Source organism: Aspergillus niger (genome assembly GCF_000002855.4).
Source record: "Aspergillus niger supercontig An18".
NCBI lineage: Eukaryota > Fungi > Ascomycota > Eurotiomycetes > Eurotiales > Aspergillaceae > Aspergillus > Aspergillus niger.
Genome location: NT_166533.1, coordinates 1094866 through 1120173, shown reverse-complemented (window position 1 = coordinate 1120173; position 25308 = coordinate 1094866). Strand labels below are relative to the sequence as shown.

Below are 25308 nucleotides of genomic sequence, written 5' to 3'. Positions count from 1 at the left end.
TGTATTATATATGATCTGATTTCAACCAGCTGAATAGCATCATCATCATCATCAACCAATCGATCTATCATTACTTCCCCAATCACATATTCTTATCTTCGCAGAAAACTCATAGACAAAGGATCTACAAAGCCCCAGCAGCCTCCAACAGCCCCTTCAACTCTCCATTCTTCTTGCTCTGCAAGTCCGAGTTTCCACCAATGTGCTTCTGGCTAATGAAGATGTTGGGGACGGTGCGCTGGTTGGAGATTTCCTGGAGAGCGTCCTGGAGGTCGGCTCCGTCGGCTACATGACCCCATATCAGCACGATTCCCCAAATCAAAAACAAATCTCAAGAAGAATAATGGATAGAAGGTGTAGGGTAAGGTGAGGGAAGTGTTTCTTACGCAGCTGGTCCAACTCGAGAGTAGTGTACTTCGCGCCGAGCTCATTCAGCAAGTTCTTGCTTGCGGTGCAGTAGGGGCAGTAGGACTTGGAGAAGACGACTACAACAACCATCATCAATTTCATATTAGCATGAGTTCTTTTCATATACTTCATCTCCAATTGATTATGTAAAATAGAAGAAGAAGAAGGGAGGTATCTTACCAACGCCATTCTCGTTGATCAAGGTCTGGGCCTTAGTCTTAGCGGCGGCGGACATGGTGGGAGAAGGAGCGGCAAAAGAGCCGAAGAGACGAGTGAAGATGGAGGAAATGGTGGCGGTATTGACAGGTAGTCTATTCTAAAAAGAAAGGAAGAAAGAGGGGAGAGAGGGGGGAAAGTGGGGTTATTTATAAGATTTGGTGGAATGGATCAAGGTTTCGCGGGATGATGGAATCGATCAGATAGGATGGGATTAAATTAATGAATGAATGATGAATGAGGAGAGCGGATGGTCGGATTACGCAAGGTGCGCTAGGGTGATTATGTAATGAGGGGGTGCTTGGTGGTGGCTTATTAATGATAGGTTATGAGGAGGTTCTAGAATTGGTGTAAAGTATTGAGTGGGTTGCTGTATACTGATTGTAGTGGGATATATAAAGTCATTGTGGTGAACTATTTGTCTATAACGATATGCACAAAGAAAACAATGCTTGTTCAAGGAAAGACGCGTGATGTCGTAATGACCGCTCAATGCAGGAATCAACAGCAATAGGGAATCAAATGAGAATAAAAATCTCTCCAAGGAATGACAAGAAGTAAGAAGGTGGATAGCAATTAAAATCCTAGTCAGATCAAACACCACCCAGCTCGCTGAAAAAACAAATCCACAATGCAGGAAATAGGTATCTTAAATGACGGACATATGCCACTCAAAACGAATGCGTCCTCCCCCTACATCACGATGCAGCATCCGCAGCCCTTCTCCTTCGGCGGCGGTTCCTGCGCGGTCACCACTGGCGGGCTCCATTTCGGCTGCAGTGCCGCCTGTGGTGGTTCCTGTACCCGCGGCATCGTGCTGTAGCCGGTGCCTGAGTTCGGCCGTCCCGACTCCTTGGACGGTGTCTCCAAATTCGGGGTCTTCTGTGGCTCTTGCACTTCTTTCTTCTCCTCCTTTTCGTTCTGTTCGATCGGCTCCGGCTCCACTTCCTTCGGTGCCGGCTTCTCTGTGGGCTTCGGCCCGTCTGGCCCAATGGCTAGCGGAGCAAACTCCCGATCATACGTGGTAGGCGTCTTGCCTTCCTTCTCCCACTGCTCCTGCTGCATGCGTCGGGCATGCGTGGGAAGAATCTGCTGGTCAGGCGGAAGACGTGGATCGGGCTTGTACATCGTCGCCAGCCATGGAGGGTCGCCTTCCGGCCGGTTAATGGGACGATTTTCTGCGGCTTTAGTGGCCCGCAACGTGCTCGACGGTGCCCGGCTTCTCGGGGTTGCCTTTCGTGTAGTTGACGGAGGAGCCGACGTCTTGCGATTGGTAGCACCGCCCTTGGTGGTCTTTCTACCCGCCGCATTTTGCAGGGTGTTCCCACGACTGCCAGGCCGGCTCCCGGCCGGAGTGATGTTCTGGGCAGAGTCCACCGACATTGGCTCACTGGCCCGACGGGGCATACCGAAGGACAAAGCATCGTCATCCCCGTTAGTATTTGCGCGGCTGCGCTGTTTGGAGAATTCCCGTCCGCCGTTCTCGGGATTGGGAGAGATCGGTACAGGAATACCCGAGGGAATGGGTATCCGCGACGAGCTCTTGCGCAGTCCGGGGTTACGATAGAAGCCAGCCGCTCCATTAGCCGTGCTCTCTTCCGGTCGACGAGGATCCCATCTGTCGCGCTCTTCACCCTCTTCTGGGAAGGTCGGAGAGCCGCTATGTTCTCGGAGCTGGGAATCGCCGTGCAAACTCGGCCATGGCTCCAGTTGCTCGGTCGGCGGAGAGGTGGCAGGCGTTCCATACAAGTCATAGTTCTTTGTGCGCGATTTGTTGCCCTCACCCGCCCGACGTTGTAGTAGAATAGCGGCTTGCTGCAGCTCCTCACTCTCAATTTTGGCCAGCTTGTCGCGATGGATCCAATTGTCCTGGTCCAGCTCGTCCATATACAGCCCCATTCCCTCGTTCCGCTCGTCTTGTCTCACCGACCCCTTTCGATAAAGACTATCCGTCGAGTCCTTCACATTGCCGGCGCTGCGACTGGCTACATCGTGTCCGTAGATTGAGCGTGAGCTGCCTGCCTCACTTCCGCGTCGGCTGTGGCTAGCTTGTGGGCGGCCCCGGGAGGTCAAGTGCTCGTGAGCATAGGCGTGTCGCGACAGTGAGGAGCTGCGAGAGCCCTTGGAAGTACGCTCCCTGGATCTGGCGTGTGAATCGTGGGAGGACCGTGATTTTGAGCGATGCTTAGTACTCTACCGAATCGCAGGTTAGCATGCCAGTCCGGCTTTAGCCCGCAGATGCCAGAACGATCGGCGCAATTGCACCAGAGCACCGCAGAAAGGTATGTCGGGATTGTAACACACTTACATCCTGTCGAATCGGGACAGCATACTCCCACTGACCCCCATCTACGCTGGGTGACGTCCAAACATCTGTCGTGTAAGTCGCGGTAGCTGTCCCCGCCATTCCAACAGCTATTATTAAGATTCGGTCAAGGCCAGGCCAGCTGGAACCCGTGGTGCGGCGAACGTGCTTGCAGGATAATTAAAGAGAGTCTGGTCACTAGGTGAATAATTTTTTTGCCCTTCCCGTCTTGTTCCCCGATCAGGCCATCCCAGTAGCGCACAGACCAGAATCACCAATTGTGCCGAACTGTTTGTCTCGAATACCCCCTAAGCCGAGACTCCAACAACTGTATGTACGATGTGAGGGGTAGGTGGTTGGGAGATGTAGTACGGTTGAGAGGGCACGAGTCGGTGGGAAAGGGGGGGTGGTGGAAGCGGAACACGAGAGATGCTCCGAAAGGAGGAAATCGTAAACAGCCAGGGAAGTGGAGAATCCGGAGCCTTAAAATTGCAGCGCAATATGTAATCCCCGGGGGTGGAAGAGGAAGTCAGGGACCGGCGGGATGGGAACCGTGGACGTAACTCCGGGCTGGGCACTATTATAGGCCGACGGCGGATGGCAGACGGCTAGCAATGTCGGGATCCGAGAATCAGAACCGTTCGGGGGATTGGAAGAAAATGGAATAATTAAGGGGGGGAGAAGATAAATGGATAGGAGAGAGGATGATGAGTTTCGATGAGGGGTAGAGAAGAGTCGAGGGTCAAGCGACTAGGAGGAGGAGGAGGAGAAGAAAGAGAGGAGGCGGAGGAGGAAGAGGAGGGGAAGAAAGCCCAAAGGAAAAGGAGTGGTTGCAAGAAGATGTGGCTGGACCCGTGGCGTCAGGATCGATTCGTTGACACCTGGGGAAGCTGATTAAAGAGATGCTCAATAGAGATAGATAATAAGTAGGTAAGAAGAGGAAGAAAAGAATAGAGGAAGTGCACTGTCCAAGGGACCAAACCCAGAAGAAGCCGAATGGAAGGGAAGAAGAAGGACTAGAAGATGGGAGGGGAGAGGAGAGGAGAGGAGAAACGGGAGAGAGAGAGAAAGAGAATAATGTCGAGACCAAGACCGAGAGACAGACAGCCAGACAGAGAGAGAAGAGAGAGACACGGGGGGAAAAAGTCCCCAATCTCCTTCAGGATTAGCTTCCCGGCGACTATCAGACAAGCCTAGAACTGGTCTGGCCAATCACTCCGACCATCGCCGACTAGAAAAAGAAAAGAACAAATCCCAGCAATGCCTCTAGCTTAAACTGTGTTAAACTAACACACAAAAGGAGTGCATCTCGCTGTCGATCCCATCGTTTCCCAACTGACTGGCACCAAAACTGTCTCTTCCCTTCCCCGTCAACGTCCATGTGCAGTCTATCTAATTCTGGACTTTTTTTTTGTTAAGGCCCTGCAGCTGAGCCCTCACATTGCTTCCATCTTACTTCATGAGTAAATAATATCTACAAGGCAATTCTTAAGATTGAAAAGAAGGACAGCCTATTGTTTGCCTGTCTGCCTTAAGCACCAAGTAGTAGTAGTTAGATAGATACAATATGCAATTTCCCCAATGACGGGTCGATATGACATCGAGAACGCCAACCGAGGCTAAAGGGGGAGGGGGACCCCAACTCTCGTACTTAATTAAGTCACATCTTCCAGTTTTCTCGATCCGAGTGTGATACATCTCTCCCATCTTGCATTTTTAAGCGAGGCCACTAGTTCAGGATCCGCCTGGTAAGTACTAACTCCGTAGTAAGTAGATCTCCCATCGCCAGCTACGTTTTTCACTACTAGACTACTGTATTCAAGTAAACACCGTTAGTATGATCTGCCCAATCCCTGCCATTTACAGTCCCGCGGGATAAAAAGAAGAAACCATGCCTTTATACCGAATATATGCGTCTTGCACAGCAGAAATCACAACTCAATCCCTTATAAGAAAAATACACATAAATAGCAGTGTTAGTCCCAGCTCGGTTCTGTTAGCCTCACCGTCCAAAAGTCAGGTAGATTCACAACTTACCTGTAATAACCTCCTTGCCTTTGTCTGACCAGACAGTACCAGTATCGCCCATTACCAACCAGCAACTTTCTAATCACCAGTTGGCTTTGCTCCGTGGCAACAGCCTGATCTACGCCACGGGTGCTGACAGGCTCAACATCACGTCAAGGTTTGGATTGACCAAGGTCATCCTGAACTTTGAGGGTGTAACTCAACCAGGATATCCTGGATTGATGAGACTGTGGTTGGCTCGGAGAGTATCTTGCGCTCATGATCTAGTTCACCGCATCCGAACGCTACTTTCTTGAACACGTGGTCCACATGTACAGTAACTACTGATGTATGTGTAAAATGTGTGTAAGCAAGTGGTAGAAAGGTAGTGATATTGTACGGACTATCACAATCAATATCCTGCAAGGAACCACCCCAACCACCAGCCCATTCATTTATCATCCGGACGCCGTCCCATGCAAATCATAGGTAAATCCGCATCATTTGTATGTATGTGCAGCATCAACTCAGTCGTGGTCGGTCTCGATGCACGAGGGGATCTATCTGTTCTAGATAAGTACCCCTGGATGGCACCGACAGACCCAAGCAAAGCAAATGAAATAAAACAGCAGAAGGTTATTGTTCTCTATTGCGTTGTATTATTATGATCATCTTTCCCTGGAATATTCCCATCTCATGTACAGAAAAAAAAAAGAATAAAATTGAATAGAGCAAAAGTTGCATAATTACCAGCCGCGAGCTCTCAAGACCTGCTCACCTGGTCCAGGCTATTGAGCGCGTTCTGAGCTGACTTGACAAGTGCCCGACGCGCATCGCGGATTTCCTGCACACCATCGGGGTTGATGTTGTCCGCATTCAAAAGAACCTGCGCCAGGATCGTCTCGGTCAGCTTTTTATACTCGAACTCGCGTGACTTGGCATCCGCCGGTGTGTTCGTGATGTATTCCTCGCAGAGAGGGACGAGCTCCCGCTGCAGATACGACGACAGTGCGTTCACTTGGTCGAGCGGGTTGCTGAACAGCTTCAAATTGGGCGCCGGGGGCGGCATGCCGGTTCCGTTGGACGGGCGTGGAGGTTCAGCGGCGGCGGCGGGAGGAGGTGGGAGGGTATTTGAGCCGTCGGCCTGCTTTCCACCCTTCTTCTTATTCTTGCCATTGCGCTTCTTGTTCTTGCCCGACTTCTTGCGACCAGATCCCTCCTGACGGGCGGAATCCGCGTTCCTGTCAGCCTCCGCCTCGGACAACTCACTGGGTGAGCTCTCCCCCGGCTCCACTCCGGAGACCACACACAGCACTTCCGACTGTTGTTTGAGACCCTCCGACCGACACGGCAGCGAGTCGTTGTCCAACAACTTCCCCTTGTAGAGGAGTTTGATCCGCTTCGGATCAGGGGTGCGCGTCGCCTCCGCTGCCCGCTGTCTCAGTTGACCCACGCTGAGGGCGCCGTCGTTGATAGCGTAAGCCGGGAAGTGCAGATCGTACTTTTCCTTGCGGTGTTTCAGAATAAGAGTGTCGGGCTCGGTATCTTCTGCCCCTGCGTATTGATTGCGATACGTGTTTGCGGGTGGGTCGACAATATCATCTTGTGTGATGTAGCTGTAGTCGTTGTCGGTGACTTGGGGAGTGTTATCGACGTTGGTGTAACCGCGGCGCCAGAAGTTGGCGAACGGAGAGCGCCAGGACATGACGAGAACGACAATTGTACAAACGAGGAGGGTATAAGCGACGGGGGTGGTGTATGCGCCGTCTGTGTGGTCCGCTAGTAGATCGGGCAAAGGCGTAAGCAGGCGCAGGGGAGTCGAGTCTTTGGCTGATGAGAGCGTGGCGAGGAGCTGATGGTGGAGAGAGTGCAAGGACGGAGGAAGGTTGGTGGTGACGTGGTCTAAGTAGGATGCACACGTCTCGCCCAGCGAGGACAGAGAAATGTGCGAGAGCAGCTGGCTCATGGATTGACGGCCAGGGCACGAGGCAATGAAGGGGGATGACGACAGGGGAAGGGCGTGTTTGAGGTCATGGAAGATGGCCAACTTTAGCTCCGGACCAGGCAGATAAGGCGGAGAGGGCGTTATTTTTTGCCGCAGCCGCAAATCCTGCGGTGGAGCAGCTGCCCGCATCGGAGTTGCGCAGTCAACTTACTTGGTGTTAGTAATACTACTTGTGCTCAAGGCAGACAGTCCCTATTTACTGTCCAGTAGTTACTACTATGATCTCCTGACAAGGCCGCTGTGCCTTTCTCTTTGCTTTTTTCTCTACCTCCTCACGCGATAAATAACAACACGAGCACACCATGTGGTCTTCAAGGCTTACAGGGGAAAAGCGTAATCTGCCAAGCCAGTGACTCAATTTATATTTTCCCCGCCCAGACATACTTATATACTATCCTACTAAAGCATCACTGTAGAAATCTCCCACATCAGAGTACTAAATTCCCACCTAACAGACCAAACACAATCAACCTGCACACAAGACCATACATTATCCCCTGTTCATAGGCTACCAGCCCATTTGATCGATCACACGTGGTAATGCACTGCGCACGTCAGATTGGGTTTGATTATTATTTTATCGCACAAATCCACCGCCTAATCTGAGAGCGGATTCCTTCCCCAGTATGGTCAGGTTCCAACTATCACACTTGCTTATCTTTATTATTTTCCCCTGGAGCCTTATAGGCAGCGAACTCTCAGCTGCTGAGTGGCAAACACTTCTAGAGGTCACAATGAAAGTTAACTACCTACTGTGTACTGGCCGATCGACACGTTCCAGATCAAGTCTGGCCATGTCAGACTACGGCTACAAATACGAGGACAGGGCGTCGACCCCGCTCGTCAGAAGTAGTCAGAACTTATTCAGTATAATACCAGCAGAATACAGTAGTTACATAACACTCTGGCTTGAGAATAGCGACCGGATAGACTTTGTTTCACATAGTGGGTTTAGAGAACTTGTTCCTCTCGTATGTATGTGGTGTGTTGAGTTCCTCACCTGGGGTTACTTGTCAACGGGAACAGTGTTATGTTTCTTTGAGAGGATACCAATAAACCAAATGCAGTGATAGAAGTAGTGCTCTTCCTCTTACCATTTCCCTAGAATGCCTAACAGGCTTATCCATCCATCCTGCGTGAGCCCCCTTGTCTAGTCAAGTCGATATGCATATGCATATGAGATTACCAGCAGGGTGTCAGGTACCTACTTAGCTGCTGTATCATGCTGGACATGGTAGACTAGCTTGCTTACTTGACGCCTGCAGTGTGATCGACATGGCACTAAGTAGCTGAGTGGGTAGCAGGTTATCTGGGTTTCCCCGCAGCCGCTGTGACCGGGAGAGATACTAGATGAGATGAGATGGTATTTGACTCCAATAGTTGCAGGCAAGAGTAGATGCTAATGTCAATGGTATCCATGGTACTTATGGTGTTTGTTGGGTAATACTAGTATCCACTCATTGGGTACATAATATGGCAGACACTGTATTTCCCATGGCTAGATGTATAGCGGCTGGGATAGTCTACAGAGTATACAGGATAAGCGCAAAGCTGTCATTCAGAGCTATATATACTATGTACATCTATAAACATTACCATGTAAGAGTGTCTACCAGCAACGCCTTCGCCATGCAGCAAGTCAGGTTACATCACCGACCGGTCAGTGTTCTTACAGTCGGACTCCGCCAGGTGCTGGTCGACCACCAAACCACCTCGCCAGTCCGCTATCGCCCTCATTGCTTTCGCTGCCCATCCATCTGGGGAGACGGAAGGAGTCGCCCTGCAGCCACTGGGGCTTGCTGGCGGTCTCGAAAGTGTTTCTTACTCGGTGAGCAAAGGACTGGAAAAAGTTATCTTCATCCTCATCCTCCATTAAAGGAGTGGTGGCTGGTGTTCCCCTGGAGGCTCGAGGGGTTCGAGAATTCTCTAGGAGTGCGGTGCGGGAGGAGGAGAAGGCTGGCGTGTCATCGTCAATGCGACTGGACGGGCGAGGTGACCGACCGCCACGAGGGGAGAGTCCCAAAGAACCGAGGCCGTTGAGCTCCCGGTCGATAAGATCACGTCCCTCTCGCCATCCGCCTAGCCCGTAGCCACCGGGGTTATTCTCCAGGTCATCATCATCCTCTTCCAGAAGACCCCAGCTGCAGATATTCTGGACGCGACCGTAGAGGTTGAAAAGGGTGGCACCGATAGGAACCAGAATGAAGACCGGGAAAAAGTAATCAAAGCCCTTTCCGAGCGGGGTAAGGTCAATGAACCGGCCCAAGAACTTGTAGAAAGTGGTGCTTTGCCGGACGGTCGCAGGCAAAAAGGTCAAGAAGTTGTATGCGATGGGAACGGTCAGTCTGGCCACTAGCCCCGCATACCAACAGGCACTCTCCCCGTACGTGTTTCGGCGGACCAAAGCACGGTTGCCCCACACTTTGGCGTCGTTGACACCCACCAATGCTGCCGAGCACATGTACAGCAGCCAAGCAGAGGCAATCAATTGGCGCCCAAAGTCGACCGGCGCCGGTTCCTTGTGGTAGGAAACCACAGAAAGCGTCACGACGGATAGCCGAGGCGCCAAGGACTTGACCAACTCCGACCAGACAACGCACACGGAGGCCGCCGAGAAAACCGCGCCTAGTCCAAGTCGCACGTTTGGAATAACATGCACATAGAGATGGTATCGCATGTATGGACTCAGAAAGTTAAGGCTCGGGAGCCAAGATGATCGATGGGGGGAGTGAATAAACTCGAGCTTCTTAGAAGCCGACGAATTGATAATTGCCTGCATGTCTGCTGCGGATAAGACCAAGCGATCCCACTCGTCGACGAAGCGAGCCTTTTGATGCCGAGCGCGCTGAAGACGACGGGTCAAGTCCGCAAGGTAACGTTCAGTAATGACGGCAGGGATAGTGCCGGGCCCATCCGCCTGTTCCAAGAGCCCCGAACGCAGCTCGGGCGGGTTCGACGTCTCTGCCAATTCATCAATCCACTCTTGAAAATCGCGAGCGGTGCCCGTTTTGCGACGCTGCAGTTGGGCGACTTGCGATTCCAGGCTTTCCAGGTCATTGATCGCGTCCATCAAACGGTCGTGCAGCTTCGGAGCATGTGCTTGGATCCTCCGCAGACGACCACTGACGTTGGAGTTACGGAAGAGCGTGCGGGGAATGGAAACAAGTCCGTGACCCATCAGATAGATGGCCAGAACCAGACCCCAAACATATGCAAGAGCCATCACTAGCGTCTTAATCGAGGTGAATTCAAAGCCATTCTGGATCGAAATGTAGATTAATCCGACCGTTGCACAGCACAGCACGATCAGTTGATACCGCGCATTGGAACGAATGGAGTATTGAATGCGACCCTTCGGCTCACGGTAACCCGAATCAATGTATTCTCCGAGTAAAGGAAGGATGGCCCTGAGACGAAGTAAAGAGTCAGTGTTGATCTAAATTGAGACGGTCGCGACCGGATACATCGTGCTGCACATCACCTACCATGTCAGCACAAAGATTAGCCAGTAAGCAATGCGCCAGGAGACGAGAATTAGGCGGTCGGGTAGCCAAATAGCCGTGGGGCCTCCGCCATCGCGTGAGCTTGATGCTAGGTCAATGGGGACCAGAAGAACTACACTGGCCGGAAGCGCGAGTGCAAGGAAGACGGGGATTGAAAGGTAGGCCGGAGTCGCGCGGAGAGTGAGAAAGCGCCGCAGAAGTAACAGAACTAGCACGGAGATCGTAAGGAGGGCCAAAGTAAAAAAGACGCTGGACCCCACGGGAACAGGTGATGCGGAAATCATGGCGATTCTGGAGGGGCGTTCGACATGCGGCAGTGGACGAAGGAGGTAGGAGGAGTAACTAGTACGGGGAAATCCAGGGTCTTGATCGATCGGATCAGTCAATCAATAATAATCATCGTAAGTCAACTAAAAGAGGGACTTTTTGACCCAAAGATCCAGGGGGGTTGCAGAAGCATGCAAAGAAGGTTTTGGAAGTTAGACAGGACGCGAAAAAAGGGACCGGACAGACAGAGAGTCGATAATGGAAACGAGGACAGTTTTATGGATCATCTCATTTCCCAAAGCTCGTCGTTGTTGGTCGATGCTAATCAAAGTGCATCCATCTGGTGACGACAGCACCCGCGTCACGTGGTATCACCTGACGTGTCCCGCTGCTAAAAGAAGCAACAGGCGGACGAGTACTTTAAGGCACTGTTTAGTCAGGTCCACTTGGCTGACGCTTTTGCCCGCATTCGACACTAGCCCGATGGATACGGACGGATGATCACGGCGGTGCCTGCGATCGACTCCGTGCCTGGTCGGTCACCCGTGGGGGGGGTGAAACGGGAAGGATGGATGGCTCACGCTGGTGTTGTGAGATATATCATCACATCTCATTGCTTGATTTCTCTTCTCAAAACATAGCTCTTGCTTTTTAAACTTAAGCCATGATATATCTGCCCCATATCTACAGTGGTAGAGTTCATGGTCAATACATCGAGAATACAATACTGATCCGGACCACTCCGAAGCACCGCGTGTTTCAGCCGCCGCTTTCCCTGCTCACTTCGTTCCTCTTTCTACTCTGAAGTTTGAAGGAACGCCTTACCTTCAAGACTACCCGCCACCCAAACTCTGTCCATAGTAGAACAACTCTCCTCCCCGGGTTCATAAATCAGATTTTTGAATGCAGAGATATCGATTTTAGCATGGCTTCGTCTTGATCAAGGGAACTGTAGTGTGAAAAGAGTATAGTGGAACATGTTTACATTTATAGCAAATTGATTGAAGGGTAGAGGATCAAGTTGTCAAACAATAGAAATGGATTGGAAAGAGGGGGGGGGACAGCATTGACACCCACAGTCACCCTAGTGAGTAGGTCGTACGGTCGACTGGCAGATGGCCATGGCTTCGATTTGCGCATCGGAACTTAGTAGTCTTTTTTGGTCTGCCGCGTACGGACGCTATGTGCTATTACTTCATTTGGTCCAATGTCTGCAAGGTAGACACTCTTTTTATTGAGCTAGCAATGGATAGACCGGAAAGCAACAGCCGGAACGTAAAGATCAAGTATTGTAGGACGGTACTATTTACCGCACTTCCATCCGCACAGACAGGCAGCTTGGTTCAGGCTCCTATTACGATTTTTACTTGAATTGGTTGGATGCAGGAACATCATTTCAGTTGACACGACTTGGGATATATAATGCAGTGGATCCAACCTGAGGATGAATGCAGTTCTTCTGACTTCAGCTCGCCCTCTTTAATATTAGTGCAGGCTATTTACTAGACTGCTATCTAGTCCCTGGGGAGGCTATCGTCCCGCGGAACCAGAGGGATTGTTAGTAGTGGGGCAAAGAGTACACGCGCCTCTAGAAAGTCCGATTGAGTAGCGGTAGGAATTATGAATGGAACCAGGCAGCCGCTTTCGTAGTAATATTCAGATTATAAGGAGAGACAACCTCCCATTTGGTGGACGACTTACCGACTCGGTGGATAATTCACTTAGGCGCGAGGACATCCGTATTCAATGCAGAAACATCAAGACAAGAAAAAGAGCTTTTTTATTTCCAAAGGTTCATGCACATTAATTGGATCAGGTATTGGGGCGGAGGGGGGGAAGGGGGGCGGGGACCTGACCAACTACTCCTTCAGGCTGTGTACTAAGTATGGTCGGCCCCTGTGCGGGATATTGAGACCATTGGAAGAGTAGGGTGAATAAAAAAAAAGAAAAGAACAGAAAAGAAGAAGGAAAAAAAAAGAAATGAGAGGAAAAGAAAGGAAAGCATGAAGCATTGATTCGATCCGGAAAGTCTGCGAAACCAACATTTCTTGGCCTGACAGACCTTGCGTCCCTTTCAGCCAGTCACCCGGACCAGGCCAATACGGTACTAGTAAGTAGACAGATAGTCAGTAAGTAGATAGTACTAAGTAGGAGTCAAGTCACCTCAGTCGGTCACTCAATCAGTCAAGAGTCAGAGCCAGTCATGATGAACTGAAAATGGGCGGGTACCGAGAAGGAAAAGATGGCCCGCTTCGGTCCCCCATCTCTGCAGCCGTCATTCGCACGACACTAACTCACTGCTTCTATCTACCTTTTGAGAAGAATCCATGGATGGAGCACCGGGTCAGAAGACTGAGAAAGGGACCTTCACTACATTGAGTCATTGGATGAAAGAATATGAGTATTGTTTGGTTTAATACAAAGTACTAGTTAATTACTTCTACTCAAGACTTCAGACAACTAGTAGTAGTTAATCTTTGGAGAAGTATCTATTGCTTTAGTTACTTACTTCTCTTTAAAATACCAAGCGACGGGAAGAGGATGTACCTTAAGCAGGCAGCCCACTCTGGACCTACGGCAGTAGAAAAAGATACCCACTTGGTCCTAGTTGAGGGACTAATTAAGTTTCCCTAACCTCGCCCGACCGACGACGAGCACCAACGGGCAGATCCCCAAGAAGGGCCTTGGGAAGTCTAGTACCTGTTAGTCTGTTAGTCTGGCTCTTCTCGGCCACACTAAGCCAAACTCGCGCCTTAGGCATACCTCATCCATCAATTACCTTACCGTTACCACCACCCAAACTTAGACTTCCTTACCCAGCCAGCATCGCCTGCCCTCCTTCTTGCCCGCTCGTTTTCTCGCGCTCCTTCAAGCGGGATCTTCAACTTCCTCCTCCCACCTTCAATCTCCCTTAACCACACCCCCCCTCCCTCTATCTTCCTCAACTCTCCCCTTTGTTACCCATATATTGGGATTGGTCGTGGTTATTATATTTTGCTGTCAATTTTTTTTTTTTTTTTCTAAAAGATTTCCCTTCTTTTATTATCTTTTCATTTTATTTATTTTCTGATTATATTTTTCTTTTTCTTTTCGTTTTTTTTTTTTTTTACCCACTCAATTTTACCTTCTTCATAACCCGGCTATTCCTCCCTTCCTAGTCTAATTCCCTGGTTTCGCGATCTCCGCCTTTCCCACCCTCACTCACTCTTTCTTTACCACTCGAGTTTCTCAGACCGATTCCTCTCTGGCTGTTTATTTCCTTTCTCATTAACCACCACACCTCCTCTCTTTTTCTTTTTGTTATTATTGCTATTACTATTATTCTCTTCGGCCCTTTCTTTTTTTTCCCTTCCCCCCTTCTTTCCTGGTCTCATTCTCTCTACATCTAATCCTGCCCTCCCAGCTGACACGCTTGCCGAACACGCCACCGTGCAGCTAGCTGGTTATCGGGTTACCTGTCTTACTGTAAACTCAGGTATGATGATCCCCTTCTTGACTCTAGCGTCCTCCTCTTTCCGACCGTTCGGCTTTTTGCGCACTTCTGCATTCATTCACTGCCAAAGCAGAACGCTGGGAACTTACTGCCCTGGGGGATGCTTTGCCTTCTCGTTCTTGTTCTTCTGTTGTAATTCGGAAGCAACATCCTAACCTGTTCATTTTTCCTCCTTCCCGCTTAGGTTTCCGAAATTACCTCGTCATTTCTCCCCGTCCTGCCACCCATCCTCCCACCTCTTAGAGCCCCGGGAGACTCCATAGTCATCGAGACGAACGGCTCTGCACTCACTGGCCCAGTGCCACTGCAACATCCCTGTCACTGATCCAGCATCCACCGGACTCAATCCTGCTTAGTCTGACATCCCCCCCCCCCCCCCCCCAAGCCACTCCCCCCGGGCATCTGCCAACGAAACCGCTCTGTCTGAACACTGGTGCCCGAACGCCTTGTTTCCCTGCTGCGTTGGTCCCCCGTGTTCTACTGCCGTCCCGTGCTTGTTCCTATTGCTCGTCCTCTTTCGTTTCACCCCCATCTACCTGGTTTTACAGCAAAGCCCACGCCGCAACCAACTCAACCGTCTCAGACGCGATCAACCTGCGACGAGACTCATCTGCATCGTCTTACCCGTTTCCCTTTCTCTCTCGTGCCTCCCCAAGGCCCCACCGCCGGTCTCATCCCACATATCTCTCGCACCGACGAACATCTGCTGGAAGAGCGCCCGTCTACTTTGACTTACAATTTCTTCTATCGCATAGTGTAGCGCTTGGCATCTACGCCGGCGAATGCTGACACCCACGGACGGCTTGCGCGGACTACTCCTCGATCCCCATTGAGGGGGGTTGTTGACATGAATCCGGCAAACTTCCCCAATGTTGGCGGGGCCATGAATGGCGGAGTTAAGCCGCATGGCCAAATGCAACTTCCGGCCAAGCCTGAGAATAATCAAATAATCCTCCAGCAAGTCGCACAGGCGCTGCAGGCACAGGGCCAATATTCCGGATGGCGAGCGGAAGTTCCCATCAGAGAGCGAGCACTCAAGGTGTACCAAATGTAGGTTCCCACCATGCGCATCCCTGTCGTCACTGACCTGATTCAAAATAAATTCACCTGGACCCCTCCCCTCCTCCAACTGAGAAGTGACTGGTGCCCGCGCTAATCCGTCACCTCCTAGGATTACCTCACTGCGTCTAATACAACCTCGTATAGACATGCAGAATGCTGCGCATGCTGCCTTGACCTTCGAACAGAAGGCATTCAAAGAAGCTGGTCAGAAGGTAGATACTGTTACTTCCCTTGACCTTGTGTGACGTGGGCTCTAATCTCGGTGTCTTTCAGGCCGACTACGAAAGGGAATGCAATGAGAAGCTCCTTCATATTCGCGATACTCGTGCCAGACAAGCAGCCGTTATGCAAGGTGGGATGATGCCCCAAGGGCCAGCCATGGGGATGCCTGGAGTGGGGCAGCCGCCATTTAACCCTCAAATGAATCGCCCCGTGCAAGCATCGCCCTTGCCCGGACAACAGCAAATGTCGATGGGCATGGGTGACCTGAACCAACAAGCTGCAATGCAACACCGCCAGCAAGCGCAGCAGCAACATCAGAACCTATTACAGCAACAGCGCCCGCAACAAAAGCCTGCAAATGGCGCAGCGCTTTCGGACGATTTAAACACCCTTTCAGCGTCAGAGTACGAGCAAGTGTGTCGCATAGCGAGTCAGATCATTTCGAAGACCTCGCCAGAGGATCTCGAGAAAATTAAGATGAACCTGCAAAATATGACGCCCGAGCAGCGGGGGTATTTGCAACGGAAAAACATGGACCCGATCACCTACTTCTTCCGCTCCCAGGCACTTAATCAGTTGAAGAGATATAAGAAGAATCGGAGTGATATTCGCCCTCCAGGTGCTGGGGTTGATCCCAACGGTGCCATGATGGGCGACCCCATGATGAACACACAGCGGCATATGTTCCAGAATATGATGAACGCACAACGCAACTCCTTCTCGGTAGGCGGGCAGCAGGGCTTGGATCCGTCGTCGTCCATCGGAAATGTTGAGAACATCCAGGGGCAACAGGCGGATGGATTGCGCTCTCAGGAGGCAGGCCAACTTGTGGTGCCCGCTAGCTCCTCGCAGATGAACCAGCAACCCTTCACGACACCGCAGAATATGTTCCAGGTCGGACAGCAGCTTGGTCAGGGCGCGCAGGGAAATATGAACGGCTCCGGAATAAGCCCGCAGTTTCTAGCCCAGCAGCATGTGCAGAATGCACAGACTATGCCGCAGGATAGGTCTCAACAAGCATCTCAATTCCAGGCGCAGCCACAGGCGCAATCTCAGTCGGCACAAGACCAAGCACGGGTACAAGCAGCCGCCAAAGTACAATTCGCCATGTCTCAAAACCAACCTGGCGCGCGTATGCAGCATCAAATGTCCCAACAAAGCCCGGCTATGCCCATGTTGAATCGGCCAATGGCTCCCGGTCAGATTTCTCCGCCACAAGGAACAGCGCAAGTCCGGCCTCCATCCCGACCCCAGGGCATGGGACAACAGCCTGGTAACGTTCAGATGAACGGACAGCCGTCTATGCAAAGACCACAGATACCACCTAACCTCCCCCCGCAAGTTCAGGAGCAACTCAATGCATTGAGCAATGAACAGTTAAGCGTGTTTCTCATGAACCATCAACGGCGTGCGCTGGCGAACAACCAGGCCCTGGCTAGGGCAAACGCCTCGCAGCAGTCTATGCCTATGCAGCAGAATCTATCGCAGTCTAATCAAGGCCAGCAGATGGTCAATGGCCAAATGATAAACGGCCAGATGCAGAATGGGCAGAACCTACGAGCGTCTCTGAATCTGCAACAACAGCTTGCGGGAATGGGTGGTGCCCAAGCGCCTAATCAGATGCTGCCAGGTCAGATGTCCGTCCAACAACGACAGCAACAGCAGCAACAGCAGCGCCAGCAGGATCTCTATAAGCTCCAGCTTCTTCGTGCGCATAGCGGCGGTATGGAGATGTCTCCCGAACAGGTCAAAGAGATGGATCGATTGCATTTTCCTCCCGCGATATTGAGCAACAACCCGAACATCTCCTCGGCTGTTCCGAAGAATATCAAGACCTGGGGTCAGCTGAAGCATTTGGCGGCCACAAACCCGCAACTCCTGGGAGGCGCCGACATCACGAAGCTGTTGGCGTTGCAGAAACTCCATCTCGCACAGATTCTTGCCCAGTCAAAAGAGAATGCTCGCAACCCCGAACAGGGCGGACAAGGACCTTGGATGCCGACGCCGTTCCAGGGGCAGCCGCAGCCATTGATGAACCCACAGCTCCAAGCTGGCCAGCAGCAGATGCCAATGAATATGCCGGTCATGCGTCCCATCTCCGCGCAAGATATTCAATTGGCCCGCCAGCGCTTAGGCAGTCAGGTACAGAATTTGAGCGATGATCAACTCCGCGAGTTGCTTCATAGAAACCGACAGAAGCAAATACAGGTGGCCCAGGGCCGTGCAGCCCAGGCCCTTGCCGCCCAGCAAGCACAACAACAATCTCTATCGGCACCGCAGCCACCGGTTACTGTGCCGCCCTCGATGCCTCAAGCTAAATCGGAGCCGCAGCCCTCCCAACAAACGGCGCAGCAGTCCCAGCAAAGTTCGACGACAAAGGCCCAGGCACAGCCTGTACCGCCTGGCAAGAATGCGAAAGGGCCTGTCGCAAAGCAGGCGCAGAAAAGAAAGTTGCCACATGATGAGTCTACAGAACCTCAATCCACCCCCTCGCAGAAACCCGCACCTCCTGCACCTGCTCAGGTGGGAGCAACCCCTACACAAGCACAGGCGAATATGCTTCTCTCTCGCGAGCAATTGGCTGCCATGACGCCCCAGCAACGCGTACAGTTCGAGGCACAATTGCGCAGGCAACAACTCCAAAGCCGGGGCCCCGTCAGCAGACCGACTTCAGATGAGCAATGGAACAACATGCCAGAAAAATTAAAGCAGTTGTACAACGAAATTGCCAGAAACACTCCTCCAGGGGAGCCTGCACCCATTACGCCAGAGCAAAAGGCAACCATGACGCAGCAGCTGCGGGATATCGTTGGATACCTAAGTAGAATGGATACTCTTATTCAATTTATGGCTAAAGTTCCCGGACAAGAGAAGAATGTGCACAGCTTACTTTCAATGGTGAGTTATGCGATTGCTTTCCCTTTCTACTATATGTGAGGTTCGGTTATGACTGACGATTCTTTCCAGCGGGTCTACTTAATGAGGCAATTCAAAGCAGGGCCTGATTGGACTCTCAATGACCAATACACAATATCGCCACAATATCTCTCGATGTATACCTCTTCTATCAAGAAGCTATTCCATACAATGCTTGCGCGTCTCAGCCAACAGATGCCAGGCCCGCGGCTCAGCGTCTCTCAGGGGGCACCTGCGCAACAGGCCAGCCAACCCAACATGCCCGCCCTGAACGCAAGCAATCTCCAGCAGTTGCAACAGCAGGAGGAAGCACTTCAGCGGGCCCGCCGAGCCTCCAGCCAAACTGTTTCGGGCGCTGCTGCCATCCCACAAGCGCCGTTCGGAGCGCCTTCTCCTCAAGGTGTTCCCCATGCATACGGTCCGGGTAGTATTCCCCCGGAACAGCTGAAACTGCCTCCCCCGAAGAAACGGAAGCAGTCTCAAACTGGTGCCACACCCGTTTCTGTCACGCCAACTTCCAAGGCGCAGGCAGGAAAACCGGCCGATGCACGGGCGAACGGAGCAGCCTTGGGTGGAGCCTTCAAGTGTAGTGTCCCCGAGTGCCAGCATCACTACCAAGGGTTTGCGGCACAAAACGCCCTGGACAAACACATCGCAGAGGCCCACCAGGCTGAAGAGCCGATTGAGAACCCACTGGAGTTCGCCCTGGAAAGCTTCCGCAACTGCCTTGTGAAGGACGAAGATAAGAGTGGGGTTCAAGACATGAAGAGCATCCCGCTCGTGAATGGCAAGGCCGCTGCAACCTCGTCACCTTCGAAGCACGAGGTTAAACTCGAGGCGGCCACTCCAGTGCCCGCAAGTGCGACTCCGATGGGGCGAGCTACCAGCCAAGTAGGGCCAAAGCCTAGTTCGCCAGCATCGAATCAACAATTGACGCCTCGCACGTCCACGACCAAAACGGCAGTGCCGTCTCCCCTCAAGCCAACCGCCGGCAAAGACGGCAAGAAGGAGCCGGCTAAATTGGCCGAACCAGGACCCTCTGTGGATGCAGCTCCTCAAGACCCGTGGGCAAACAGCGCAATTTCCCTCGACGCGATACAGGATACCTTTATGGAGTTTGCCGATGACGGCGGCCTTGGATTCGGTGCCATGGACGAATTCCTTAACCCTGAGATGTTTACCAACACGCAAGCGAAAGACACGCCGGATTCCGTTGAGACCGGCCTCGTGACCCAAACCCCCAAGGATACTGAGCTTCCCAAGACGGATGATCTCAGTGGTAAGAACGAAGGGAGTGAGGGCAGCTGGCTTCCAGCGGATTGGGTTGCCTTCCCAGGCCGGCTGGAAGATGGGATTATGATGACGGATCCGTGGGAGGAATTTGATTGGGATCTGGTCGAGCGCAAAGACGGGGCGATCAACGTTGACGATAGTGGCATCGCGATCTGCGCGATATAGGAAGGTACCATGTGATGAGAAGCGTTTTATGATTTGAGCCGGCGAAAGGCGTGCGGATTACCATGTCAATTGGCATGGACCACGAATGATTACTGTACATTAAGCCGAGGAGGACTTGTCATTTCTAGTGCTTGACATGTTGTGTGTTTCTTTCTTCTTCTTTTTTCCCCCTTTTCACTGGTCGGTATTCTTCTGGCGCGGCGTTGGATGGAGCGAGCGATAAAAAAAGAGGGTTTATTTGCTGAGTCGCCCTGGGAGCAAGGCTCTCTCGGGGGTGATTTGAAGAGTGAGAACTGCCACGGCCTGAAGAAGAATAGGGCTGAGGGTAACTGGATGTATCCCATGACTGGTCTGAAGCACCATCTAGTCTAGCTTTAATTACACCAATATTCCATCTGTATACGTTTCGCATCTGCGTCCTTAGGTTATCCCCAGGTATACACCACTACAGTTCGTTATATTTTCCTGTAGTTATTGGTTGTCCGTATGTCCGCCGTAATGATACGCCCCATACGGACCCGTGACAAGACCCACTCCGGGATCAGCTGCCGATAAGGTTCGCCTGTCCACCGAAAGCTGTGGCTCTTCTTTCCCCATGAACTCTCTCCCTCCATCTTCCATCATCCTCGTCTGCTTTGTTCCGTGTTTCTCCCATCTTGTATCCTCGGCCTTCCAGGATGGGTGCTCAATAGCTCCCGGTTTGCTAGATTGCTCTTGAAGACTCACATTGCCAATCGACTTGAATGTGCCTTGAATTTCTCTCGCCTTCCCACCCACCATCAGCTTCCGGACTTGGCCAACTAACCCACACCTTCCCTCCCTCCCTGTGACCACCTTATCACTCCACCCACGTGAGCCACCGAGTGGCTTATCTATCGCTCTAGTTACCTCCTCTACCTCCTCCCCTGCTTCGTACCATTCAACAACCACTTTTTTGTCCCCCCATATTCTTATCAGGCTCCGGGCATCATGGCGAACAAGGCTGCTGTTCCGTTCCTGGTGACGATGATGCTCGTCACTGGGGTGTGCAACACCATCCTCAACAAATACCAGGTTGGACTTCCTTACTGTGGTCTACCACACCTCTTGGCTCACCCGACGAACAGGACATGCAATGTGTATGGAATTGCGATTCGCCCTCTCCCAAATACCGTCGCACCTTTGAGCAACCTGTCATCCAAACGTAGGCATTCCCCTCTTTGTGCTAGCTTGCATGCTCCGGCTCACAATCTCCCTTGGACGGCAGTATCCAGATGTTCACCGGAGAAATGGGATGCTGGCTGGTGATCCTCATGACCCATCTGTATCAACGGTATATTGCCCCGCGCTTGTCCAACAACTCTTCGCCTCTTCTGGCTGGTGGCTATCACCCTGTCAATAACACTGAAGGACTCGACGAGGAGGAAGATTATACAATCAGAGGACCAGAAGCTTCAAATGATGTCACGAAGCCCGCCACTTTAGCAGACGGTCGCATTCACCTTCGTGGATACAAGATCTTTCTTCTTGCTGCACCAGCATGCTGCGACATTGCGGGCACAACTCTGATGAACGTCGGGTTGCTCTTCGTCGCTGCCAGTGTCTACCAGATGACTCGCGGCGCCCTCGTTTTATTCGTCGGCCTCTTTAGTGTTCTTTTTCTCCACCGCAAACTTCATCTCTATCATTGGCTGGCGCTGTTCATTGTGGTCCTAGGTGTTGCTCTGGTCGGTCTTGCAGGTGCCCTCTTCGCGGACAACCAAGGACACGACGTCACCCAAGGAAGTGCTGCCACCGTCATGACCCATGCTATCAGGGAAATCCAGGCCACAACGCGGTCTCCGGAAGCACTGAAAGCTGTCGTTGGGGTGCTGCTTATAGCTGCAGCCCAGATCTTCACTGCGTCCCAATTCGTCCTGGAAGAGTGGATCTTGGAAAACTATGAAATGGACCCCCTCCAGGTTGTTGGCTGGGAAGGTATTTTCGGGTTCTCTGTCACCGTCATCGGCTCGATCATCTTGTACTTGACCATTGGACGCACCGAGGCCGGCCGCTACGGCTACTTCGATGCAAAGGAAGGATGGAGCCAGGTCTTCAACAACCGAGCAATTGCCATGTCCAGTTTCTTGATTATGATTAGCATTGGGTGAGTTTCCTCCTAACCTTCCTCCTTATTCATCTACAGCATACTAACCACGACTGCCTCAGCGGATTCAACTTCTTCGGTCTCTCCGTCACCCGCACCGTATCCGCTACTTCCCGCAGCACAATCGACACCTGCCGGACCCTTTTCATCTGGCTCGTCTCCCTCGCTCTGGGCTGGGAGACTTTCAAATGGCTACAAGTCGTCGGCTTCGCGCTCCTCGTTTACGGAACTTTCCTCTTTAACGACATTGTCCGCCCGCCGCTCAAAGCCTGCCTTCCTAGTTCTCGCCGCGACCGAGAAATTCTCCTCCCTGAAGAGCCGATCGAGCATATGTAAGTTGTTCGGCTCATATCATCTTGCATACACATCATACGTCCAACTTGAAATCAAGAGTACGTCGCCTTGATCGGTGACGTCACGTGTCTTGTCCTTGACGGATCGGACACATCAGGTTTTGTTTGATACTGGTTATCTATCGCTCTCGCAATACAAGTGCTTCAGCTTCTTGGAATGGGCGCACCTTTGTCATTGGTTGATCTTTGGTTCATTAACGGCGTTTCGCGTTTGGCTGCGTTGCTCTAGGAACACAAATTGGATATAGAGTCAGGCACTCAGGCACGAAGCCGCTGGTGAGTGGGGTTTGTTTCTGTGAAACAATCTATAGTATCTTTTAGGTCTTTTTATCGCTTGGGCCTTGTGTCGCTGGTGTCTTTAAGATTTTTTGTTCTATTCGGAATCTTAAACGACAAGTCGTATATTTGGGAAGTGGGTATATAGGGAAAGTAATATTCGTAGTACTAGCTAGGTATAGCTGGATCCAACTGCTTAGAGTACTCAAGTCGTGATCATGGTCCCACCTAACTTAATCAAGTGGCGTTTCCTTCTTATCCTGTATCTAAGTTGTTTATCTAAACCCATCAATATAATAGGGGTTATACACATGTCCATCTCTAGAATCAACATTTGGATAGACCGTCTAGTGTCTTTCTCCTAACGCAAGATAGTCTTGCGCGGGATACAATTGATAAACGGTAGTAAAATAATAAGAAAGAAAGCAAAAAGAAAAATAAGACGATATACCAAGGATGAAATATGTGCAAAAAACCCAACTGATGATATACAATGTCAAAACAACAAGCAGGGTATATATAAAACTGAATTGAACATGCATGTATGTGTGTATAGTAGTATATATGTAAGTGAAATGATAAGAGACAGGTACCACAAATGATATCCGTCCAATAGTGTATGTTACAGGTCTGGGACAGGATGATGGTGCTAGAGAGGTCAGGGAGTTGAGTGTAGCCAACAGCTACCGGGAAAATTCGACTTCGTGTGTCTAGACGAGGACGTAAAGCGCACACATCTGTGATAGGTCAGGATGATTATTCCCCTTGGCTTTGGAGTGTAAGGTAGGTGATTGACTTACTAGTGATAGTCCGAAAATCATAGATAACCAGAAGAAGAGGTTCTGTGGAATAAGAGTCAGTACCTGCTTCTGAGAAGTCATAGTGGGAGGGAATAAATACGTTGAGTGTTGTCTTTCCTCGGACGTATTTGGACTTCTGTACTGCAACGATGGGTAGCTGGAGCATCATCGCTAGGAATCCGTAGCCGCGGAGCTTCTTGGTGATGCAGCTCATGACCAACTCGTGGGCAATAGCGCTGACGAGGAAAGTGATGAACATGGCGACCGGTTTGGAGAAGTTCGATAGCGAGGGGAAGTATACGTGGCGGCGGAGGAAGTGGTGAACGGGAATGTTCCATTCACGGGAGAACTCGAGCCTGCGGCCAGATTAGTGGCCAGCATCAAAGAGGCTTTATAGGTCTCCACTGACCAGTCGCAGGAATTCCACCAGTCCGAGTAAAAGTGACGATCAGCGAAACACGTTAGTTCCGCGAAAGCGCCCAAAACGTATTCGAATATCACCAAGAACACAAGAAGAAACGTGACCATGAACGGGAACAGTAGCATGCTGATGGTCTCTGCAAGGATCAGGGCTTTGTCGGCCGCGCTTGACACCCTGTGCAATTGAATGTTGGCCTCTGTCAGGACAGGGAGGATAAACTCTTCGCTTGTTAATGTCAATAAGAAAATGCATCCAAAGATAGCCAAAGTCTTCAAGCCAATTTCGATCCACCGTCTTTCCTTGCTTCGAGGATATTCCAGCTCGTAGCAGAGAGTGGGGCAGAAAATGAAGTCGACATAATTGACAACGGTAAGATTCTGAGGATAGGTGACATTCCCCAATGGAGAGGTGAGCTCTGTGGCCAGGTCCTCGCGCAGTTCAGCGATTGACTCGGAGCGTGCATGGTGGCTCGCACGCCTAACTACCGAGCGTCGACGGGGGGATGCATCCGGGTATGGGATTGGCGCTTCCATTGAGACTTTCCCTGGCTTGTCGAGCGAGGCTAGTCGACGTTGCGTCTCGCTCAGATGGCCGTTGTAGAACGCGTAGGAGTGCACCTTCATCAGAATGGTTAGAGTATGGAGGGTGAAGAAGACCTGGGCCGTCCAGGTCCAGCGCATCATAAATGGCCAACTAGGGTATGGTTAGCTTCTGCATCTAGCTAAAGGTACAGTGAGATGCCAATCTTACTTGATCCATAGAATGGCCCAGCCGGCCTCGAAAATGCTTTGCACGACCATGCCACCTCTTCCCCAGCGCAACAAGCTACCGCTGTTTCGTATGAGATGGTGAAGCGGCAGGACCACTGCACTACTGACCACCATGGCCACGTCGCTGAAGCCCATGGACCACACATTTTCAGACAACAGACTCCATACTCTGATCCTCAGAGGATATCCGGTATCCTTGATATTCCGAAGCATCGTAGTAACGACCATGATAAACAATGCAATCCAAAACAGGGTATAGAAGCCGCGGAAGTCGCGGTACTCGCTCCGCGGGTCAAAGTGCGATACTCGAGGGACATAATCGATTGTATAGAAAATTCGAGTCCGGGCTCGGGCTTGCTTTCTTGCCGTGGAGATTGAATGCACGGAGGGAGGAGCATCGTCGGGGACCGGCGTTGAGCGACCACTAGTATGGGACATTAGCTCTAGCATTCGTAGTAATGGTATATGCAAGTACTCGCCTCGAATCAGCTTTCTCCAAGGGGGAAATTGCTGTCAAATCGTCTAGATTCTTCGTCCCCGGAACGGCACGGGGCCGTAGTAAAGGGGAGCCATTAGGCGGTTGAACGGCCGAAGACATGCTGCGGGCAGAGACAAAAGCAATAGGAGAAATTCGTCGTTTCACATGGATCCAAGGAACCGGAGAGCCAGCACCCCAATAGTTATATAGATAAACGGAATCT

At 51.3% G+C, this 25308-nt stretch overlaps 14 protein-coding genes across 14 annotated transcripts; 3 read left to right on the top strand and 11 right to left on the bottom strand.

Moving 5' to 3' along the window:
• Window positions 1-124: 124 nt before the first annotated feature.
• An18g04790 (uncharacterized protein) lies at window positions 125-643 on the bottom strand (the record flags this gene model as incomplete). Its single annotated transcript, XM_001398900.3, has 3 exons — window positions 125-285; window positions 387-485; window positions 589-643. The coding sequence occupies 3 exons, from the start codon at window positions 641-643 to the stop codon at window positions 125-127; spliced, it is 315 nt and encodes a 104-aa protein (XP_001398937.1).
• A 674-nt stretch (window positions 644-1317) lies between these two features.
• Window positions 1318-3031, bottom strand: An18g04780 (uncharacterized protein; the record flags this gene model as incomplete). Its single annotated transcript, XM_059745793.1, has 2 exons — window positions 1318-2817; window positions 2933-3031. 2 exons carry the CDS (start codon window positions 3029-3031, stop codon window positions 1318-1320), a joined length of 1599 nt encoding a protein of 532 aa, XP_059602953.1.
• Window positions 3032-3543: 512 nt separating this feature from the next.
• On the top strand, window positions 3544-3823 carry An18g04770 (hypothetical protein; the record flags this gene model as incomplete). The annotated part of the gene is made up of 2 exons (XM_059745792.1): window positions 3544-3568; window positions 3660-3823. 2 exons carry the CDS (start codon window positions 3544-3546, stop codon window positions 3821-3823), a joined length of 189 nt encoding a protein of 62 aa, XP_059602952.1.
• Window positions 3824-4584: 761 nt separating this feature from the next.
• Window positions 4585-5398, bottom strand: An18g04760 (hypothetical protein; the record flags this gene model as incomplete). The annotated part of the gene is made up of 3 exons (XM_059745791.1): window positions 4585-4741; window positions 4967-5070; window positions 5162-5398. 3 exons carry the CDS (start codon window positions 5396-5398, stop codon window positions 4585-4587), a joined length of 498 nt encoding a protein of 165 aa, XP_059602951.1.
• A 301-nt stretch (window positions 5399-5699) lies between these two features.
• An18g04750 (uncharacterized protein) lies at window positions 5700-6641 on the bottom strand (the record flags this gene model as incomplete). Its single annotated transcript, XM_001398896.3, has 1 exon — window positions 5700-6641. One exon carries the CDS (start codon window positions 6639-6641, stop codon window positions 5700-5702), a length of 942 nt encoding a protein of 313 aa, XP_001398933.3.
• A 476-nt stretch (window positions 6642-7117) lies between these two features.
• An18g04740 (uncharacterized protein) lies at window positions 7118-8068 on the bottom strand (the record flags this gene model as incomplete). The annotated part of the gene is made up of 5 exons (XM_059745790.1): window positions 7118-7212; window positions 7390-7438; window positions 7528-7614; window positions 7702-7743; window positions 8036-8068. 5 exons carry the CDS (start codon window positions 8066-8068, stop codon window positions 7118-7120), a joined length of 306 nt encoding a protein of 101 aa, XP_059602950.1.
• Window positions 8069-8464: 396 nt separating this feature from the next.
• An18g04730 (uncharacterized protein) lies at window positions 8465-10728 on the bottom strand (the record flags this gene model as incomplete). Its single annotated transcript, XM_001398894.3, has 3 exons — window positions 8465-8492; window positions 8615-10348; window positions 10427-10728. 3 exons carry the CDS (start codon window positions 10726-10728, stop codon window positions 8465-8467), a joined length of 2064 nt encoding a protein of 687 aa, XP_001398931.3.
• Window positions 10729-11321: 593 nt separating this feature from the next.
• Window positions 11322-11570, bottom strand: An18g04720 (uncharacterized protein; the record flags this gene model as incomplete). Its single annotated transcript, XM_059745788.1, has 2 exons — window positions 11322-11395; window positions 11537-11570. 2 exons carry the CDS (start codon window positions 11568-11570, stop codon window positions 11322-11324), a joined length of 108 nt encoding a protein of 35 aa, XP_059602949.1.
• Window positions 11571-13216: 1646 nt separating this feature from the next.
• Window positions 13217-14736, bottom strand: An18g04710 (uncharacterized protein; the record flags this gene model as incomplete). The annotated part of the gene is made up of 7 exons (XM_059745787.1): window positions 13217-13258; window positions 13347-13463; window positions 13528-13621; window positions 13928-14122; window positions 14294-14331; window positions 14403-14519; window positions 14620-14736. 7 exons carry the CDS (start codon window positions 14734-14736, stop codon window positions 13217-13219), a joined length of 720 nt encoding a protein of 239 aa, XP_059602948.1.
• Window positions 14737-14793: 57 nt separating this feature from the next.
• An18g04700 (hypothetical protein) lies at window positions 14794-15111 on the bottom strand (the record flags this gene model as incomplete). The annotated part of the gene is made up of 1 exon (XM_059745786.1): window positions 14794-15111. One exon carries the CDS (start codon window positions 15109-15111, stop codon window positions 14794-14796), a length of 318 nt encoding a protein of 105 aa, XP_059602947.1.
• A 6-nt stretch (window positions 15112-15117) lies between these two features.
• Window positions 15118-19862, top strand: An18g04690 (uncharacterized protein; the record flags this gene model as incomplete). The annotated part of the gene is made up of 4 exons (XM_059745785.1): window positions 15118-15243; window positions 15419-15478; window positions 15540-18386; window positions 18456-19862. The coding sequence occupies 4 exons, from the start codon at window positions 15118-15120 to the stop codon at window positions 19860-19862; spliced, it is 4440 nt and encodes a 1479-aa protein (XP_059602946.1).
• A 124-nt stretch (window positions 19863-19986) lies between these two features.
• An18g04680 (uncharacterized protein) lies at window positions 19987-20808 on the bottom strand (the record flags this gene model as incomplete). Its single annotated transcript, XM_059745784.1, has 3 exons — window positions 19987-20281; window positions 20377-20767; window positions 20790-20808. The coding sequence occupies 3 exons, from the start codon at window positions 20806-20808 to the stop codon at window positions 19987-19989; spliced, it is 705 nt and encodes a 234-aa protein (XP_059602945.1).
• Window positions 20809-20831: 23 nt separating this feature from the next.
• Window positions 20832-22323, top strand: An18g04670 (uncharacterized protein; the record flags this gene model as incomplete). Its single annotated transcript, XM_059745783.1, has 5 exons — window positions 20832-20915; window positions 20969-21045; window positions 21109-21626; window positions 21699-21987; window positions 22050-22323. 5 exons carry the CDS (start codon window positions 20832-20834, stop codon window positions 22321-22323), a joined length of 1242 nt encoding a protein of 413 aa, XP_059602944.1.
• Window positions 22324-23326: 1003 nt separating this feature from the next.
• On the bottom strand, window positions 23327-25205 carry An18g04660 (uncharacterized protein; the record flags this gene model as incomplete). The annotated part of the gene is made up of 5 exons (XM_059745782.1): window positions 23327-23385; window positions 23417-23772; window positions 23826-24530; window positions 24588-25048; window positions 25083-25205. 5 exons carry the CDS (start codon window positions 25203-25205, stop codon window positions 23327-23329), a joined length of 1704 nt encoding a protein of 567 aa, XP_059602943.1.
• Window positions 25206-25308: the final 103 nt, after the last annotated feature.